The sequence below is a fragment of the Solenopsis invicta genome, chromosome 16 (genome assembly GCF_016802725.1).
Source record: "Solenopsis invicta isolate M01_SB chromosome 16, UNIL_Sinv_3.0, whole genome shotgun sequence".
In the NCBI taxonomy this organism is placed as follows: Eukaryota; Metazoa; Arthropoda; class Insecta; order Hymenoptera; family Formicidae; genus Solenopsis; species Solenopsis invicta.
In genome coordinates, this window is record NC_052679.1 from 17,264,143 (window position 1) to 17,281,874 (window position 17,732).

General features: G+C 42.7%; 1 protein-coding gene across 2 annotated transcripts in view; it reads left to right on the forward strand.

The window, feature by feature from the left end:
• The window catches only part of LOC105203073, a 78,500-nt gene extending 62,415 nt beyond the window's left edge, over positions 1-16,085 (forward strand). For both annotated transcript variants that reach the window (XM_011171827.3, XM_039459169.1), the window contains exons 3-4: positions 8,340-8,397; positions 9,603-16,085. In XM_011171827.3, the coding sequence (XP_011170129.1) occupies positions 8,340-8,397; positions 9,603-9,742 (198 nt within the window). In that variant the 3' untranslated portion in view covers positions 9,743-16,085. The remainder of the gene's footprint in view (positions 1-8,339; positions 8,398-9,602) is intronic.
• Positions 16,086-17,732: the final 1,647 nt, after the last annotated feature.

Below are 17,732 nucleotides of genomic sequence, written 5' to 3' on the forward strand. Positions count from 1 at the left end.
AGTTCATTCATGAATTTATAGTTTTTATAAAATTAAATTGAATTGATAAACAAGGTACTTGGAATTAGGTGTGTATATGGCAAGCTTAAATAATTCTGTTCTTGACGTGGATCGTATTATCGGCGTGATAAACCTGGCCAGTTAGCGCGTCAATTATAACCGCCTTTCTTCGCGCGTCAGAATTGCTATTTCACAGTTCAGCGCGCTCCTTTTAAGAAAATTTGCTCGCGTCTTGTCGCCTGTAAAGAAAATACGGCGACCAAGGGAGAGAAGCGAGAGGGATAAGGTGGTTAACGACTTGCTGCTATTACGGCAACGATATTATCTATATATAAACATAAGCAAACCTCCAAGTGCTAGGCTGTTATTAGCTGAAGAGCGCCGTCGAGCGCGTTGTAACGCTTTATCATTGTGTTGCCACGAGGGGACGATGCGTTAATGTATCACTTAATGTCGCTGGAATGCAAGCCCAACTTGGCAGCAACATTACCGATCTCGAAACTCTGATATCGTCGCGTCTCGCGATGACTCGTGACCCGCGACATCATCGTTCGCCGCAATTGCTCCCAATGCTGCAAAGCTCACGCCATAATTGCCCCCAAGAGAGCCGTACGCCGTACGTTACTTCTCGCGTCGAGGTTGCGCTCGAATTCACCGAATGAGATCGATTCAAGTCGTAAAATCGGTTCCGTGTTACACGTACGTGTGATTTAGCGAACGAGATTCGGGCGTACCGCGATGCGAGAAAGCACGGGAGTCAAAAACGAGAGTCGCGATGACGAATCGCTGAACGCCGTTGTTTAGCCAGGCATTCATCGTCGAGCACACACTTCTCCCTGCTTTATGGTGTGTCTCACACGCAAAAACGAGATAAACGATCCCCAGAGGGGACGTAGCGAGGCTCGTCGAGCTGCGTGCATTTCCGACGTGGTCGCACACTATCGTCCGTCGCGGTGGGAAAAAAAATATATAAAAAAAAAATAGAAAGCGGCGCGTAAAAAAGGATCGACCAGCTTGCGCCAGATTGATATCGCCGCACGCGTTTTCACCGCGCCGTACCGCCCGAACGGGGTTCGATTGCCGTCTCGCTACCCAACGGGTCGCCGATTGATTTTATTTACCCGCCTTTTTTTTTCTCGCCAGTTAGTTATTCGCGTCGTTAACGCTGCGCGCGTGCCCGTTCGCAGGCGATATCTCCGCTGATAGCCGATGGGCGGTGCGCGGCCGGTGGAGAATATGGATAGAATACGCTACACGCATTCGCGATTTATGAGATATATAAAAGCGTGATGAGCGACGCGCCTCGCGATTTTTCGTTCTTTCAAAATTAGCCGGAAGCGGCCGCGTTGAAATTTCACAAGGGACTGATGACGATGTCTCCCAAATTGTCTCTAATTGAACAATGCAGATTTATCGATTTAATATAAATTTTATGGAAACTATAAATCCGCGAGTGCATTTAATCATTGAATAAATAATGAATGGGGAAGGAACTCGGGAATTCAACGACGCGCTTTTATGTCTGCGAGATTATACTTTTATTTATTAGTGGCACATTATGTGCTGCTCGCGACGTCATGTCAGAGAAAATTGGAAGTCTGCCGCGACAAGCTGTATACTCTTATCCATCTCTTTCTTTCTGTCTCTCTCTCTCTCTCTCTCTCAAGCCTTCTCTCCCGCATTTCTTTGCATGTCAGATAAAACGGCGCTTCTCTTCTTACTTAGAGCGCTGTTTCCAACGCAACACCCATTTACCGGGTTTTTCCCCCGGGTTTATTCGACTTTCTTTACGATCGCGTTTCCACTTCACAATCGCAGCGCTTTTTATGAAATCCGAAAACAACGGCTGCTTCGATCCGAGGCTACTAAAAGGCACGCCCACTGTGATATATGTACATACTTTATATCATTCCTTTTAAATATCTCTATTCGCATTATTACACATTTTCTTGCTGTCTTCGACAATTGGATATTCACGCGGAATTATGCCAATCAATTCACCTCGATAATTTTACCCGAAATGTATCCTAATACCGTTATTAACATGCCGATTCACATAACTGACAAGTACGAGGGATTTGTTGAATACGCCGTATTATGCCGTATTATGTCGTACAACATATGAAGGTTTCAGCACAACTAAACTGCTTAAGCATTGAACATCATGAACTCCCGTCGTCGTCTAGCTGTCTGCCAAGCTGTCTTAAACTCCTATTACGTCTTTCACGCTAGATAATTCTATTCTCGATTTCTCTGCTCCTCCATTCCCAATTATTATATCTGACTCGCGAGACACGGTGTTTCATTAGTCCTCGTTACTTGATAATTCAAGACCCAATGCTTTTAATCGTTAGTGATGACTTGGAGGAGAAAATTAACTGCATGAAACAGTTAGTATGCTTTTTATGCGTACACACGTTAAAAGAAAAATATTCTTTCATTCATCTCGTCAAAGTCAAAAATGAAAAAAAAATGCGTATCTTCGTTACGCCTCGAGATTTGCGCGAAATTAAAAGAGTTAATGGTAGTCCGTTATTAGTCGATTTATTTTTCTTTCATTACTCCACGCGTGCATCCCTCGCATAAATCCGCTCGGAGAATCCGATCGTTTACACGGTAATTTTGGATCGTTACAGCTGCCGTAACTCGCCGTTTATGTCGCGTCGTCGTGATGGCGACGATACTAATAACAACGGCGATGATAAACCACCTTTATCGCTTTGGCATGCCCGCAAAAGGAAGTACTCCGTTTGTGGCTGGCGGCATCATCATTCTCCCGAAGTGTCATATATAACGCGCGTAACTGAATATAATTTATTATTTGGGAGTTATGCCACGTAATCCCCGACGCTAACCCGGGTGAAAGAACGCAATATCCGTGGCAATATAACGCAACAATGTGGTTGCATCGTTATGGTCGCGTCATTAGGCGGAGCGATGATTTTCTAACGAATAGTTCCGAAAGTAGGTCGAGTCTCTCGCGTTACGGATGCGTCTGTTTGCTTTTGATACTGATTAACAAGCATTGAAACAGAATGTTGTCGCAAATATCATCAAGGAAGGGAATTTGATATAGGATGGAAGATATACTAATTGCGAATGTGTCAAAAGTAAATATCATTTTGCGAGAATAATCCCCGAAATGTAAAATTAATTTTGCTGCCGCGTAATAGGAGGAGGGGATATTTTCAAAATGTGTAAACTTATGCATATGTAACGCGTACATTTACAGGTATGTAAAGACTTAAAAGTAGAAAGATTTAAACAATTCGTTGTGTAAATCTGATTTGTTATTCTGGACATGTTAATGCATGTTGCTCGAAAATAATGAATAATTAAACCTATAACTTCGCGTTTATTGGTTCGCAAATATTGACGGCGCGCTTAAAAAAAAACCCGGATCGATGATGCGAGGCTAATTAAAGCACCGAGTAAACACCGTCGTAAATAATGTAAATTTAATTATGTCGTGGAAAAAAAGGAACGTTCTATCGTTTATTTCGCTAAACAGTGACGATAGCGCGCGCGGCAAGAAAGTCACCTGATGCATGATGGCTCGGATCGATGAAGCCGATAAATTCGCCCCGGCGAGCACTCAGCTCGTTACCCAAGACACAAATGCGCCGCTACTTATCGCCTTATCCCATAAGTAAATTTCCAACAGCTCGCACTTACCCCGCGCGAAGTAGTTCGCACTCTTGTCGCGTGTCGTTAGCCTCGCCCGTTATTCGGTTACTCCGCACTTTCAGGATGAGCGAAATTCGTAGGAATTACGCGGATACTTGAGAGACGTCAGCATCGTCGATTCACTCCGACCGTCAAAGGCACTCATTGTCGAATAGCAATGAGCGCCTTTGACGTTACGAAGCCACATGCGAAAAAAATGAGCTTTTTCGAGAAAAACGCGTTCAAAATTTATTAGCTTTAAATAAGAATTTAAAATTAACTACGGTTTTTCATGTAACAGTGTTCTAGTCTCAATTCAGTTTTGTATTTATTTTACAATAAATTTAAACTCAATTCTTTTCCCTCATCTCTTCCGAGAAAAATATATTATAATACGGTTCCTTTTCTTGAAATGTCTATCCCAATTTTAAAAATAGCCTTGGGCCATGCAGTTTTAATGAAAAAAAAAGAGCTTTACTTTAGAGATATTAAAAATGTCAAAATCTAGTCAAAAAATAATCCGCGCTTCTTCGGCGTGTGTTCCTTACACCTAATCTGTTATTCCTAAGTCTTACTGAATATCTGAAACTCGCGAGAAGCTGGTGAAGAAAGATATACGAAAAATTTGTTACACGTATAATCTTAATTCGTTATATAACCCTGCCTTTTTCATCTGGCAATTTTCTCTTAAACGAAAATTCAATGCGAACTGTGGTTCAGAGTGCTTTCAAGAAATTCGATTCCCGTTCTCATTGAATTTCTCCATTTCGTCAAACGACGCGTCGGTATTACGTTGGTAGGGTGCTCGTTCGCGAGGTGAGCGCGAGAGATAAGCAGGAAAACAATTCTCGTTCACCCCTCTCGCGCACCGGATGCTCCGGGGCGAACTTTTCCAGCTACATCCTCTCCGTTCTCTGGCGGGCCGTCGATGCGATTGCCGATTCTCAATTTCCGGTGCCAAGTAGCGGCCGTCGACGCGGAGGCGAAGCGGGCGCGATCGCCTTTCAAGCCGGAGAAGCACTTAAAGCTGCGACTTGAAGCCGGCAGGAAGAGATAAGGAATAGTGATAGGCAACGTTCCGGGGCTCTCGGGTATCGATACCTGCGTTTTTACTCGAGACTTAAGGATTGCGTCGTTTCAAATGTACGAGAGTACGGATAGTTAGGCGTCAACAGTCACACGCTCGATGCAACACATTGTTGTCTTGTCTGTATTGATCTATTTTTTATGCCGAATAATAATGCTGATAATGCTGGTATATTGATGAATACTCAACATGAATTTTTTTATTCGTTCCTTCTATCTCTCGTTCTTAGTCTCCGCTCTCAAGCTTGATACAAAATAAAGGATCCGGATAGCAAAGACGGATTAAATCCGTAAAAGCGCTTTTTATGAAGATATTTTAAAGCGAATGATTTTAAAGAGGAACTTGTGGCTTATAGATTTAATTTATTCCTGCTCTTCGCATCTCTCGAACAAAAGATATGCTATTATTGTTAACGAACAAAGAAAATCAACCGATAACTTTCATTTTTCAGAATCGGAAGTTGCGACAGATATCTCCCGTAACGAGCATTTTGCCGCGGGAGGTTGCAATCTGTGCTGTAAAGTGTAAACTCGCGGCTCGATAAAGCTTATCGCGTAAAGATATAAAAACGCAGTAAAAATTTATATCGCGCAGTCAATCCGGTTGTGTTTCGCCACCGAGTGTATGTACCTCCATGCAATTGCGTAGAGGAAGAAAAAAACCGACAGAATCTTGCGAAATACTTTGCAAATTTTTTCTTTTTGAAGACCAACATTTCGTCTCGACTTAACGCCGCCTACTTCCGTCGTTTAGCATTTTTTTCGCTTCTCTCTCTCTCTCTCTCTCTCTCTCTCTCTCTCTTTCTTCCTTTCTCGTCTTTTTTCCTCTCCGCTTGCATCTCCAGATTAAATATTCACGAGGGAAGAAATGAAGATTCTTCCGACGTAGAGACCAACTTATTCCGTAAATTTCACTTGGTAAGCCATGAAGGTGTTACTGAACGAGGTATAATGTGAGGAAAACTCTATTTAAAGAACATGTTTATATTAGCTTATACGTAAATATGTAGTTGAGGGAAAAAATAGAAAAAAATCGATTGCGATGCAAGCCATTCATCCATTTCATCGTCACCGTTTTGACGCCATTAAAATTTCTCGGGGCTGTCGCGAACTCTTAAACGTGTCAAACGGAGTGTGAACGTAATCTTTCGTGTTAAAATAAGATTCTCCTCGTTAATCGTATGTCCCGTTTAATTATGCATCCCGGTGGTAATCCCGGCTAAGGGCAAGGAATCGTCAGATGAAGCTTAGGGGTAAATCCGTCCCTCGGGAATAATACATGCATTTCTTATGGGAGACAGACTGGTTAAAAGCTAAATTAATTCTACGCGTTGACTACGGGTCTTTTCGACGAGGGGTCTTTCGCTTCAGGAGCGGAATTTGCGTGATAAACATCGATCAACGAGCGAGCTTTCCAGCCATGCGAGTTCGCTCGCGACGGGACGAATGTGCGAAATGATTTTCTGCTCATCCCTGCTTGAAAATTGCCGCAATTAAACGCTCGTGACTAAACACAGTTTCGTGATTTTAACATTTATTACCGCGGCTCTCACCCCCGTCCTTCGTACGGTCCTTGTGTAAACACCGCTCATTATTTCATCATTACGATTCATGATGTCGCCTATTTCAACCGCAATTATGCGAGGATATTCATTTCTTTTTATTTTGTTATCTCAAAAATATTTCGTTCCCGGATTTACTTACTACTCGTCGCGTTGTCGGAGATTGCAAAACAAAGAAGGTCGTTATTTCGAGGCACAGCTTCGTAAATTTCTTCGCGGAATTTTCTCTACGAACGACTTCATTACAGATTCGTTCGTTGGATTTAGTTTACAAGAATTTGCGCCAGATTAACCAGCGTCAGATTTTCCGTGGCGCTAAAAATCTACATTTTACACAAATAAGTGAACACACGTACAACACACGCTCTCCGAAAGATCGTTCACAAAGTGAAATTGTAATCGGCGAGTTTTTTTCAATCTCGCTTCGTCGTGCATTCCCCGAGCGTATAACGTAATAAAGCGAGAAATGCCGACCGATTTTGTGGATGCGCGTTCAGAGGAACGAACGGAAGATAAAGGAATACTGAAAGCTTTGGAAAGAAGCGTATCGGATAATCAATGTTTTCGTTTCTCACCGCTATTTTGACGGTCGCGCCAGGCAGCTTCAATAACGAGTATCGTCAATGCGAAATTCTTAATCTGCAAAGAGAGTTTAATAGAAGGCGGGCAGATATACAGTCCGCGACCAAAAAGTAGCACACCCAATGTTCTTGTTTATTATTATTTTATAAATTACAAAAATGTAATCTCACGTATACATAGATATTGCATGTTAACTTCTACAATATATACGAGTAGATGAAAATCATAAGAAATAAAAAAATATATATCTTATTAGAATGGGAAAAAATTAATCAAAAACAAATTAAAAAACTTTAAAGTCACCTCCTAAGCGAATGATTTCAATTATACAAAAGCCTGGAGGTTCTACGAAATATTAAATATCGATTTTTCTTGGTAAATATCAACAGATTTTGATTACTTAAAATACTGTGCTATTTGTCGCAGCCATTTTTAAGGATTCTTTTGCTTTTACCGATAAAATAAATACTGTGTTATAATTTTCGTACATATGTTGTAAAACCTGACATACAATACCTATATATACGTGAAATTATATTTTCGTAATTTATAAAATAATCATTAACAAAAACATTGGGTGTGCTATTTTTTGTTGCGGACTGTATGTGCGTGTATAAGTGTATGTGTGTGAGAGAGAGAGAGAGAGGGGAGAAGAAACAGAATCGGAGAGTTTAATATGTACGTCCTCGGGGCGTTATAATCGTCGAGTATCGATCATCCCGCGCTACATGACGTGCTCCGCTTCGAGGGACTTCCCGTTTGACCAATCAGAACCTGCTGAAGGATCACAGCCGCGCGTACTTGTCGTTCCTGATCGTCCTGCATCTCCGCCTCGCATGTGGTGGTCGCTGTGTCGCAACGCGCGGTGCAGAAATCAGAATATTCCGCATCGGAGCGCGCAGGAATTTTCGAAATCTGGTTTCACGATCGGGTGCTGCGCGAAATCGCTCGAAGAACCACCCTGCGATACATTTCGCGCATTTATGGTATAACATGCAATCGTACTACCGGCCGTTTCCTCTCCCGTTGGGCGTCGACGCGCGAGCATCATATTTCACTCCTTTTAAAAAAAAATTTCGAATTGTGCGCGGCACGTCCTTTTTTCCCTCCCCCCCTTCTCCCCCCCCCCCACGCTAGCGCGTGACTACGGGGAGTCGCTGATGGGATCGCGCAAAACAATATTGACAGATGAATCGTTCGCCCTGATTCTCACTCGATAACTCGCGCAGATTTATTGGCCGTGTGCGCGTGGACGCGCGTATCATTTCGCCACGGATAAAATATTCGCCGTCCCACGCTGGCGGGTCGCGCGAGAGAAAAGCCGCAAATTGCACGATGACATTTATCATTACCCGTCGCTTTTCCGTTGTTACATATTACCCGCGCTCAACCATAGAATTTCACGTCGATCTAACGATGTTTCTCGTTTGTTTTTTTTTTCAGAAATACGTCAGCGAAGGATCGACGGTGCGAGACTGCGTGCCCCACTGCACGGAGAAAGGTGAGTGCACGGCGACGATGCATCGCCGCATCGCATACGGACCATATTCCGTAGTCGTAAAAAAAAAAAAAGAAAACGTTACGATCCATTTTCGCAAAGTCGCTCCGCATGTTTTTCGCGCGGTATCTGCGGCACTAAATCCATGCGCCCGCTCATAAATTCCTTGGCACCGCTCGGTCGCCCGATGGGGCATGCCGGTCGGTCGGTATTCCGTAGTCACCCGGCCCCATCGACGAAATTTACAGTGGATAAAACGGCGGCTCCTAAAAAATTTGTGAAACCGCGTGTTATCGGTTGCTTCGGGCCAACATTTGTTATCCGAAAGGCGGTGGAGTAACGCCGCAACTGTGTTGGATGGCGACATCCGGGACATGGCGTCGGATGCAAGCTACGTAGAACCTCTCTCTCTCTCTCTCTCTCTCTCTCTCTCTCTCTCTCTCTCTTTCGGACGAGAATCAACCGAGTTGCGTCATCGATTTCGGATTTCGTCGTGGCGTGTGGCCCGCATCGCACACATCATCCGCGCTCTTTTTCTATCCGCCTTATCCGTCGCACGAGAGAGAGAGAGAGAGAGAGAGAGAGAGAGAGAGAGAGAGAGAGAGAGAGAGAGGACCTGCCGAGAGGATGGAGAACGAATCGCACGCGCTTATAGCCCCATGCCCATGGACGAAGTGGCGAGTGGCTGTGTTATCGGGCCGCGTGACGTTTTATTATCCCGCTGCGGATGAAGGCCTCATACTTTTCCTTTTCTCGCTCGTCGTACTTCTCCGCCACTCGTCCTTCGACAGCGTCCTCCCTGATATCTCCTCCCTCCCCTTTTTTCGTCATATCGCGAAACGGAAGCGCCACGATTAATCTCTGCCCGACGGCACGCTTTGCTGTTTTTCTTTCTCCCTCTTTTTGTTTCTCGATATTAAAACCAGCTGGGAAAATTCCGAGTCCATGATTCTCTTAAGGATTATTATTGTTCCACGAGATTTATCGTACGTTATGTAATACGTTATGAAAATATCGTACATTATTAAAAGCACTTTTATCTTCGAGTTACGATGACAGGATCACTCTTTTTTTTACGCGATTGTAGCCAAGTGTAACACAAGGCAAATATCGAAATAAAAAAAATGTTCATTATAAGATTTGGACGCGTGAGGGAATATCTTTGGTAGCCAGATAAAACTTTCTGAATGACAAATTGGCTGTTTCAGAGCACTGGAGCACGAAAACGTATTGCTGTCAGCAGGATGGCTGCAATTCCGGCCTGTCGTTGACAGCGTCGAGCAGCACGTACTTCGTCCTAGCGATCTCGCTGGCGGTCCTCATGGTGTGCCGAAGCCTTCGTGGCTAATACGTGTCGTCCTGCAAGACGACGAGCCCGCGCCGCGGGCGTCACACGGAACTGCATCCTTCACAAAACTTCAATCACAAAAACTTGCACTGGGTGGAAGGTGGGAGGGGAACGTTGCACCTTGCATTTCAGACGTTCGCACCGAACGCTCGGGGCTTTCTACGTGCGGATATCGCCGCAGAGACGTCAATAGTCGTCCTTTGGTCCTTCAATCCTTTTGTCAGAAAGCTGAATGAAACCTCATGTTAACGTTTGTAATCGAACATATCCTCCTTTTCGTGACGATCAACGTGCTTTCTGCTTTTTTTATATCGGTTTCTCCGGACGCGCTTAACCGAAATGAAGTTGAAACTCGCGATAATCAGCGAACGTTGCATGCCAGGGAATAATGCTCCTTGAAAAAATTCCATTCACTTTATCAACTGCACGACAGGTCACTGTGTGGAAATTAGCACTGATGTACGTTATTTCTGTTGCTTCATCAACCGATAGATTCATCGATTTATCAGTAAACGTGCTGAGGAAATATTTCTTAAAATGATCTCGTAAAGTACAATATATTTCAAACGATCAATCTTTAAGATTCTCCTAACACATCTTTCAGATGCGTCATTTCTTTTTTTTTTTTAGGTTTTCTTTCTTTTGTCGGAATACCGAAAGATAAATCCAACATCGAAGGGTATAACTATTCCGTTTACAAAGATTCTAGTTTGCGGGTAAATCTTACGGACGATGCTTAAAAAATTGTAAAAAGTTTACGTGTGATGCACACATTAGAAATGTTTGTATCTCACAGTTACTCGTGAGCATTTACTTTGATTAAATGTCGCGTCTAACACCGCTACCGTCGCCTTCCACTTGCCGTGACGTATCCACGTTGTGCAATCACGGCCGACTCAATTCAGCGAAGGCTGAATGCACTTGCTAAACTCGGCCGAGTTAAGTGACGCGGAGAAATCGGCTCGTTAAATCCGATGCGTTATCGCGCCAACTTCCCCCTTCGCTCGCTCTATTAAATTCGCACGCTTCCGCATACTTTCACGGATCGACTGCCCTCGATCTGCTAAGTTCTCTCGATCGGATTTGATTGAAACTTCGTTTGGCAAGTCCCGCTTCGAATTGAGATCTCTACTACGGCAGATGAGGCGACATTTCACTCAAAATCATTATCAGTGACAAGCTCGTTGTGAATTTTCTTTGATTGTCCAAATGGCAACAAGAGGATCGTGTGCGGAATTTTTCAAACTATATCTGGCCCAATGCCCGGAAGGTTCCGTAGATATGTGCTTCGCACGCGACAATGAAGTAATCGGGACGGTAGAGATATTTAACACTCGTGCAACACGCGATTTGAGGACGACAAAGAGCCGAGAAAATAGTCGCCATCATCATCATCGTGCCGCGCTTATCCGCTTTCACGGTAGCTTTCGTGCGATACGACTTTGCAGACGCACGTTTGCGCGAGACTTTCCTCGCGGAACGCGTGATCAGCTTTTTCTCCGCTTTACCAGACTTTAATTTTTTTTTTTGTTTTGCCGCAGTGTAATTTTTCCGCAGCTACCACGAACTAATCGGTTTATAATTCACAAAATCGTGTTTGAAAAAGGGACTCTCAAACGAGAGAATGATATCACGTTGGATTTATCTTTGAAACTCTCGTCACCTTAATTTGAAAGAAATATATTAAGAACGTTAAAAATGCGCAATTTTAAAAATGTTTTCTTCATAAAAAAAATAGCATACGCGCGGACGAAATCTACCTTCTGAAAGAGAAAAAAATCCGAACAAAAAAAAGGCGTATTACAAGGTATCCTTGTGTATCGTTCTCGGCATCATGATTTTTTTCTCCTTTGAGCTTTCGCCGGTCAGCTTTTTGTCGAGGGACGGCATTCTGTCGGCCTTCGACGGCGGATTGAATTTATTCAAAAAGTTTCGGCGCCCCATTTTTCGTTGGGCGTTTTATCGACGCTTCTTCCGTCGCTTCTTCCGTCCATCCACCGTTGCTCCGGCCTCGTACATGCGAGTTTAATAACGTCGGGACGACTGGTGGATTGGCGGGCCGAAAAAGCGACGATCGAAGAGTGCAAGAGCCGATATATCAATATTTCGTACAAACGTCGCGCGATGTGTTGGAGCTTTATAAATATTTCGGTGTGTCTCATGCGCCTTTTTATTACATCACACTTTTCTAAGTCGCGTCGCACGGAGAATGCCCGTCTTGCAATTGTTATTAACCCGTTAAAGCGTTAAAGTTAACTCTCTGAGACTTCGCAAACTTGAAATTGTCGATTAAATAACGATCAGCTCGGAAAAAGATTTGAAAAATTTTAAATATGCCGGTGAAACGATTCCAAATAGATAAAAAAATAATCCGATAAAAGAGGGAAGAGATCAATCATATTTATATTAAAGAGTTTCTAACAAGCTAAGTTCATAATTCGCCTCATAGTACATTTTTTAAAAATTTCTTGAATGTTTGAAGAATAAAGCTAAAAGTGGCGTTACGAAAAGAGCCGAGACAACTAATGTTGCCAGTGCGCGCTTTAATGAGTTATTGATGCACGAAGGTGTCAGCATGCCAATATCGTTCAGGAACATTGCTTTTTCATGGGAATTCTTTTAAAATAGTGAAATCCTCATGATCCTTTTTGTTGCTGCGGCGGTGTTATCGATTGTATTGCGATCGTATCAATATGAAGCCCCGCGTCGTCCATTATGAAGAAAAATTCGCTACGGTAATAGAAACAGTTTGACCTTTCGCGATCGCATTTTTTTGCCTTTTATTCCCCGCAAAGCCGATTATCGTTTGAATGATGAATTTTATTACATCAGAAAAAAAAGAGAACACGCACAATAAGAAATTCAAGCTCGTCTGCATCGTTCGTGCGAACACATTTTGCAAATCTCATGCACATAAAAGATATTTCTCGGAAGTACAAGGAAGAGACGCCAGTCTCTCGAGAGACGTAAAAAAAAAAATAAAATAAGTTATTGCTACAAATAAATCAGATACCAAATGTGTTATCTACAGAGAAAACGCATTAAGCTCTTTCATTCAATAAAACGAGCATATGTCAGAAGTTAATTCTTTTTCCTTGTACAGCATTGAACGTTTGTAATATATTTTGAAAGAATTAGAGAAATAACTTTTTTGCATATTTAACGAACATCAAACGCTTCTTTCCACAAGAAACAGTTCACAAGTAAATTTCGTCCATTGTCTTTACGACAAAATCAATATAGTGGAGAGAGAAAGAGAGAGAGAGAGAGAGAGAGAGAGAGAGAGAGAGAGAGAGAGAGAAGAGAGTCACATGCGCAACTGAGTCATCTCAATCCAAATTTCAACTTGATCGAGTCAATTCACGCAAGGGAATACAACGTCCTGACATATCCTGTTTCTTTAAGACGACTTGGGACGGACGTTTAGCATCTTACCGATTTGCGCCGGGAGAGAGCACCGACAAGTTCGAGCGCGAGGAAACGACGCGACGTGGCGACGTTCTCCGCGCGAAAATCGGTATCGATACATTGGACCATAATCGTTGTCAACGACATCGACGTTACCGTAAAGACCGAGCACTTAGGAGAGCTGATGTAGCAACGGAGCCAGCGGCAGCGAACAACGCGAACAAAAATGTTGCTTCTGTCGCTCGGCAGACACTTCCTAGCCGTAAGACACACAAAAAGAGGGAAAGGAAATAAAAGAAGAGAAGAGGATCGAACAAACAAATAATGTGGATAACCTACATACAGATAACGTTTAACAGAGGAACAGTGAGGATAACAATAATGATGTTACTACTATTACTACTATTATTATTACTACTATTGCTACTAATTACCATTACTATTATGAACTACTGTGCATCTCACCGAGTATACATATAGTAGTTACGATCGATTAGGCGAACGCGAGCAAGCGGAGTTGTCGATTATTATGTAACCGCTTTAAGTAGCCTTATAAAATTGTAATTAAAGCGCGGATAATCTACGTCTACACCGGGTGGCGCGAAGGGACGCGACCCTGTCCTCGTCTTATCCCAATTTTTATATTGGCCAAAGTTATTTAATTAATCGAATATCAAAGAATCACTTGTAATTTTTAACCGAACACCTGGATTGTCCCGTTTCTCTTGATTCACACCCTCCCATCGAAATTGATGATATTCAAAATGTCATTTACGAGGATCAGTTCTTCTGTTTCGGAAACGAAGAAACCTCGTTCCTGTTCCTCTCGCGTCACTCGGTACATACATCAACGTAATGGATCACGAGCAGATAGACAAGAAACTAAAAAAAAAAAAAAATTCCTAAAAAGTAGCGAGATTCGTATTAGCGGGTAAGCAGCGAGGGCGATCACGAGTAGTGCATAATCTGTTGTCTGTTCGCAAGAGGAAGGATTTAACGATCGCACCCTGGCAACGCGAACATCCGAAAGACGTGAAATTTAAAAATTAATAGGCAGACGGAGACGGCCGAAAAATATCCAAAATAATAGAGTCCTCAAGGCGAATAGCGGAGTAACGCGAGTAGTCATTGTTCGTCGCGCGCAAACGAATATTAAATATTTTTATTCGCGTATATATAACGAATAATGAATAATCCAATTCGCTATTCGAATAACGAAGGAGGACTGCGTCTCTCGGGTCTCATCTCTGCGTCTTCTGGACGTTCGCGTTGCGGGAACGAACTATCTGTTCTCGCAATTTAGAGGCAGACGATTTATCTAAAGTTAGATCAACAAGAGTCTCTAGGATAACCGTTAAAGCTAATCTATTTCCCGTCTCGAACGTTGGCCGATCTAAACGTCGATTGTTATTGTTGGAGGTGTGCATTGAGGTAGCCGTCGGCGGCTGCGGTGCGAGATTAATCGTTGACAGAGCGCCGGCCCGCATCGACTTAGTATAATTAGCGTAGGATCGATAATCGCCCTTCTCGACGACGATTAATACTCCGATCGCGGAATCGCGCGAACCTCGCGCGATTAGGCGCCTCGGCGAGGAGGATTACGTCAGGTACGCGTCGCTGGATTACATCAAGAGACTTTAAGTCGTTCAAATTCAACTCATTAGCCGCGCTGATCGAGAATCTATTTAACGCCGATACGTCTTGCTTAAGCCTCGTCTATATTTTTATAAACTAATGTAGCACCAGATCGATCACTATCACACCCGCGGACCGCCTCTCAACTATTATTCTTAAAACTACGAATTGAATTTTCACCACGGCTTCATTCAACAAAATATTTTGCGATACGAGCGCTACATTATTCCATTGCAGCTGCAGCCAGCAAATTTAAACTGTATACAGAATATCTGTACACGTGGAATTTTTTTTAATTAATGTTTATAATTGATCGAAATTTCGAGGCGAGAGCCCGTTTCAGGTGAAAGATATTTTGACAAGTGCCAGAAATTACGGGGTTATCTGAAATTGGCTGGTAATTGCCAGAGCATCTTCCTCTTTTTTTTCTTTTTCTTCAGAAAAAGAAGCTCTCGTATTTCGAATCTCGTTTCGAATCTCATGTTGCTCTAAAACTCCGTAGGGATAGAGAAACGTATCACACCGAGAAAAAAGAGCTATGCACACACACACACACATACATACACACACAGTTCACAGACGCGCACTGACAGGATACACGTAACCTCTCGGACCGTTCACACCGTAACGATTCATAGGTGATTTCTTAGCGTTTAAGGTTTTACTATATCGCGAAGGGAATGCTGGATAATAACTCTTCAATCGTTGCGAGTTCTATCAGCTTCTGCCGGCAGCAAGATGGTGAGAAAATATCGCTGTCAGATCACTCGGCCCTCTCAACTCGCGATCTCTCCATTTAAAGATAAATACACATTTTGCAGTTAATTGCGTTTACGTATTGCCGAACATCTACGCTAGTTTAATCGAGTTGATAAAAAGGTTTCTGCTGCAATCATTACTTATATAATTCAGTACAAATGGAACGGTATATCTGCATCAATTTTGATCGTGACGGTATCGAAAGGAGAACAACCACAAAATGGACACACGAAAGCGCATCGCCATAAATATAAAATTGTAATTAACGATAATTGTTAAGCCGAGTGATTTGCGCGATAATTATTATAGAGTTATATAGACGCATATATATATACATATATGTATACATACATACGTATGTTATATATATGTATATTATATGGTATATTATATAAAAACTACGTCACACATATTGCATTACATTATATATATATATATTATATTACATTATATTATTTAGTTACGTAAGCAAAATCATATGTATGACGAGTTGTACATTTATATTAGACACACACAGCAATAATAAAAACTATACTCCGAATATGCGCGTGTTCCGAATATGCTCTTTCATTAGCCTTGAATAATGACACGACACTCGTACCGTCGCGTCGGAGGAGACGCGACTACGTGGGCAAGCACAAATTTATCGCATATATGTATATCGCGATGGTTGGGGGCAATCAATTTGACGCTCGTTCAATGAATATCTGTATATCTTCCCGCACCCTCCTCGATCGATGTCTGCGTCCGCGTCGCGATCGCAGAGGCGATGCCTTAATGCAATTTCCATTTGACTTCCCTTTCTCGACACAAGCAACCGCGTGCCCACGGTTAACACGGATTGCCGTGCCGCGGTCGTATTTTCCCATTCCATCGGTGCGACGATTATTTACGATCGACGTCGTGTTACATTTTTCAAGCGCGGCAAAGTGCTCGACGAAAGCACGACGTCGCTCGGACATGATTGATCGTCCATTCGTGAAACCAGCAATTTATTTAGGGGAGGACGGGGGCTTTGAACAATTACGGCCTTCCTACCGCGTGAGAGTTACGCATGCCGGCAGTCAAGTAGCGAGAAGGTTATGCTTTCCCGCAACAAGAGACGTGTATGACACGTGCTTCCCTTTTGAGTGCGTATAATGTGTGTGTGGACGCTGTAAAATATCACTTTCTACCTTCTCAAAAAACCGTTTCGCCGATTGCCGGAATGATTTCTCACGCTGAAAATCATTTGCACTCAACGACCATCGTGAATACTGAGGTAGGAAAATTTTGGAAAATTCACAATTTGCTGGTATTCGCATCTGACCCTTTCTATCTGTGATTCTTGTGAATCTTTTTCAGCGGAGACCAGCGGATCGCACAACGGATAACAGTCATTAAATCAAGAGCAGTTACGTTATTTATTTTAGAATTTGTACGCTCTGTTGTCATGAACGATTTCACAGAGCGTACCGATTCTTTAATAAGTGTCGTCAACAATTGACAACGAAACACACCGTCCGTCTTGGTAAGTCCGCAAACGCAACGATATAATGAACAAAATCTTAATCGCTGTAATTAAAGATAAAGCGTATTTAAATGCGATTTTCATCCCGATGCAGCTATGCGGATGCAATATTCATTATTAATAGCTTTAGAGAATTAACTTCCATTTTCTTCATTATCATTCTATTTGCGTAACGAAGACATTCAGTTCTGCACTCTCCCTTAAACCGGATTTGTCATCGCCACCCTCATTAAGTATGCTACGCTAACTCAACACGTATCTCTCCATTACCGCAGTAGCGACTTAACCGAGATTAATCGATGTCCTAGTCAAATACACTTAACTATGACGCTAAGAATTACTCGAGGGGGAGAGGATAAACCATTCGCCGTATTACCACGCCGATCTCCCGACCTCTTCGGTTTCCCCAGCGAATTAATCATTTCCTCGAAGAGTGCTTGCGAAAGCTTTTTGGCCTGGACTAACTTCTGGGATCAGAAAATAAAGATCGTAAATATTGCAGCAATTACGTGGCGCGGATATTTCTCCCCCGTTTCCATTATTTTGTGAACGATTAATTAAAGAAATTATAGTTAACAATTACAATCAATCCTGCGTGTTAATTTTAGATTCATTGCAACGTTATCGTCACCAAACAGCCGCCGCGGAGCACGGTAAAAATTATTTCCGTATACTAAA